This window comes from Papaver somniferum, unplaced genomic scaffold (assembly GCF_003573695.1).
Source record: "Papaver somniferum cultivar HN1 unplaced genomic scaffold, ASM357369v1 unplaced-scaffold_1338, whole genome shotgun sequence".
NCBI classification, from domain to species: Eukaryota; Viridiplantae; Streptophyta; class Magnoliopsida; order Ranunculales; family Papaveraceae; genus Papaver; species Papaver somniferum.
This window is the reverse complement of record NW_020622580.1, coordinates 1-3,297: the sequence shown is the minus strand read 5'-3', so window position 1 is coordinate 3,297 and position 3,297 is coordinate 1. Positions and strand designations below refer to the sequence as shown.

The 3,297-nt window shown below is 37.7% G+C and overlaps 1 protein-coding gene across 1 annotated transcript; it reads right to left on the bottom strand.

The window, feature by feature from the left end:
- Positions 1-4: 4 nt before the first annotated feature.
- LOC113333845 (inositol hexakisphosphate and diphosphoinositol-pentakisphosphate kinase VIP1-like) lies at positions 5-3,185 on the bottom strand (the record flags this gene model as incomplete). Its single annotated transcript, XM_026580225.1, has 11 exons — positions 5-40; positions 137-262; positions 439-513; positions 600-662; positions 805-887; positions 1,469-1,511; positions 1,698-1,856; positions 2,191-2,272; positions 2,633-2,703; positions 2,796-2,895; positions 2,979-3,185. Coding segments are annotated over 11 exons (1,045 nt in total), but the record flags the coding sequence as incomplete, so codon positions are not given.
- Between the last annotated feature and the right edge of the window lie 112 nt (positions 3,186-3,297).

Genomic DNA, 3,297 nt, shown 5'->3' with positions numbered 1-3,297 from the left:
GTAGTTTTACTTGTGCAGTAACTTTTTTAGTCAATTGGACCTGTCCTCATGTAAAGTTAACGTATCTTGCATTACTACAAAATTGTGGAGGTTTACTTCTGAGTGTAACTAAATAAAGTACTGTGAAGCAATTTACCAAATTTTGTAGAAGTTGACTTGCATTGGAAGGCAGTCCAGCACCATCAACCATCCAGGGAAACTCTGCAGTTCCACTGCCATGGGATGATTTTGCTCCAGCAGTTATAATCTCATTCAACCTAGCCTGTAAAAGTAAATAAATATTAGATCCAGGAAGAAAAGCACAGGCTACTATAGCTGAATCTCCAATATTCTTGTATTTCAGTTTTTCCTCCTACTCAATGAAGAACACATAGTTCTCCATGAACTTTACAGATCTATGAAATAAGAACATAAATTAGCATTTATTGGCAGACCAACCTTAGCTCCTTCCATTTCAATGCTGGCATTTTCTAGCCCATCCAACATAGAAGAGTCTTTGCTCACAAGTGAAACCTTAACAGTAGCAATCCAATAAGAACACAAGAGTAAAGCACATCAACGAAGGTTCGGTGACCATTAAAGGAAGGAAAACCACAAACCAGAATTGGTGTTAATTGCCCCTCCAAATCAAGAAGACCTTTTGTGAATGCAGCTGCAGACATCTGGATAGTACAAACAAATAAAATGAGCATCAGGAGTAAAATTTGTCATCCCACCAAAAACAATAAACATGAGGGAATAAAATAACCTAAACGTGTGAATTCAAATTTTACGGCAAGTACGAAACAACTCATGTTCTAATACCTGGACACGACCTTCATCTGAGCTGTATATTTTCAGATCATGACGGTAAGTGCTATGGAGACGAAGCAAGCCTGTACCTTCACCTGCAAAAAGGAACACCATATTAGAGAATTTAGAGGGTGCAACAACTAAAAACAACATTTTTAGCCACTAATTTAAAATTAATTTGCAGACTATTGAATATTTCCATGGAATTTTGCACTACTAATATAAATATAGCACTGATTTTTTTTATCGCAACAATGCAAAGAGAAGTGACTCATGTTTCAAATATCGAAACACCTGTCAAGGATCAAGTAAATCTACAAAAGAAGTGTCTTTCAAATTTAAGATGAAAAATACATCTGTGTACATCTATGCTGCCCTTAGATATCACTATCTTGTTCTGCAATAATAAACAGAAAATGCCAGTACTCGAATTCTGGTTCAAAGGAATTCCCTTTTTCCAATGCACTTGCACAATGAAGTTTCTTTGTCCCATCTATATTTTCATAATTACAATTTAACTGTTTTGTTAGGGTACCAGGGCTCTATTCCCAGGGAAACCAACGAATCTAAGACCACAAATTTCATTTATCAAGACAATTTAGGTCAGTATGAGAGTTGAACTTTCTGAGTTAACCAAGTATTTCTGCCGATATCAAAACAAGTTCAGAAGAATTACCTGGATACATATTATTTCTGAAGTATCTACCCAGTTCTTCGGCCTGCGAAAGGAAAAAACATCAGGGAACGTACAGAAAAAAGAAAGAACTTCGAAAATGAACATTACGTAAGAACCTTATCAGATTCATAAAGAAAAGCCAATTAGGTCAGTCAAGAGGTGAATCAAGCTAGTTATACAAAGATGCGTCTGTGCACAATACTTCAGTAAAGATGAACTAGGATTCAACCTGCTTTCGTCCAGCATGTGTAAGAACACCTCCGTATTTGAGAACCATCAAAGCTTCAACTGGGCGTTCTTCTTCACCTTCACCATTAGTTTTTGATATTTTAACCCATTTTAATGGTTTTAGTTGGACTTTCCTATAGATTCCAGAAAAATGTCCTCCCTGGATACAGAAAATTCAAAGCAATACTCATAAATTGTTACAGTAGAGTAAAGGTATTGCTGTCGAGGAATATAGGGATGCACAGTATGACAGTAAAATACAGCCTGCTATTAGAAAAAGGAAATGTCAGAGTTTAAGATTGGTGATGATACGAAACGAATACCAATGGTGAACGTTTATGTGAACATCAAATTGGATGTTAATTCATGTCTCTCTAGACTTTGAAAAGTAGTAAAGTATAAGATAGTCTCCAGCAGGTACCAATAGTTGGTCCCACTGTTATACATGCATATTAAATAGCTAGGAAGCTATAAAACTGAGGTAGGTAAAGAACCTCCTCAAGCACTGCTTTAACTTGACGAAGCTTTTCAGCATGCTCCAGGTCCTCAGCATCACTATCACTTTCTCGACCGCACCTGAGTAATTTCCAGTCAACACAGGCATAAAAATATTTCTGTCTGGAAAATATATCACTTATAACTAAGAGAATCAGTTCGCAGAAGTGAAAATTTTGAAGACTAACGAGGCAAGCAGTAGAGAGATGCACACAACAATCTCGTAAAAAAACAGGCAAGCCCATATCCAAAGCACAAAGTCTAGCTCCAGAAAATGTGGAAAGCATTTTTTTCTCCATGGTCATATAAGCTATCATACATGTGATGTAACTGCTAAAACAAGATGCAAGATGGATGATGACATTGTACATCATCAGCTATCCAAGGCCTTGCTAAGACCCTGGAATCCTAGTTTCCTAGGTACCTGCTTAGGGAGCATACCTTGTACGTGGTACTAGCATTCTTGTAGCATCAAGCAAGTCTTGCAGCTGAACAGCACTCTTGAGTTTTGTCTGACGAAGAAAACAACAGCTTAAGAATAACGTAACATTTACGGCTAGATTGTGAATTAGGCAACAACAGATGACTAAGAGAAAAAACGCACCTCAGATCTAGGTTTACCTCCATTGTATTTTAACATCAAATTTAATAGTTTTTCCTCTGTAACCTTCAACTTTACCTTCTGCTTTGGAGTTCGATCACCACTTCGAAAGTAAACATGACATGTAAGTGATACTGAGAGCAAGGTACATAAAGCAGCAAGAATCCGAAACTTCGTAATACTTACTGGCGGACAATGGCAATTACACATCTAAGCTCCTCCGACTGCCCAAATGATCCAATTATACCACTTCCTTGGCGTGTAAGTCCCTCTGTAGGTTGGACTGGTTCATTTACCTTCCATGGCAGAGTTGGTGGAATTGTTGAAGAAAGATGAGGGGCCTTCGCATCCAGGAACATTTTCCTCAAGACACAAGCAGCATCATCATAGTACCTACACTAGGCGGAATGGAACTATTAAAACGAGCAGAGTTGTCTAAATCTAATCAGGTAAAATAAGAGACGCTCCTATATCACAGATCTACAAACTGACAGTCAGGTGAGAA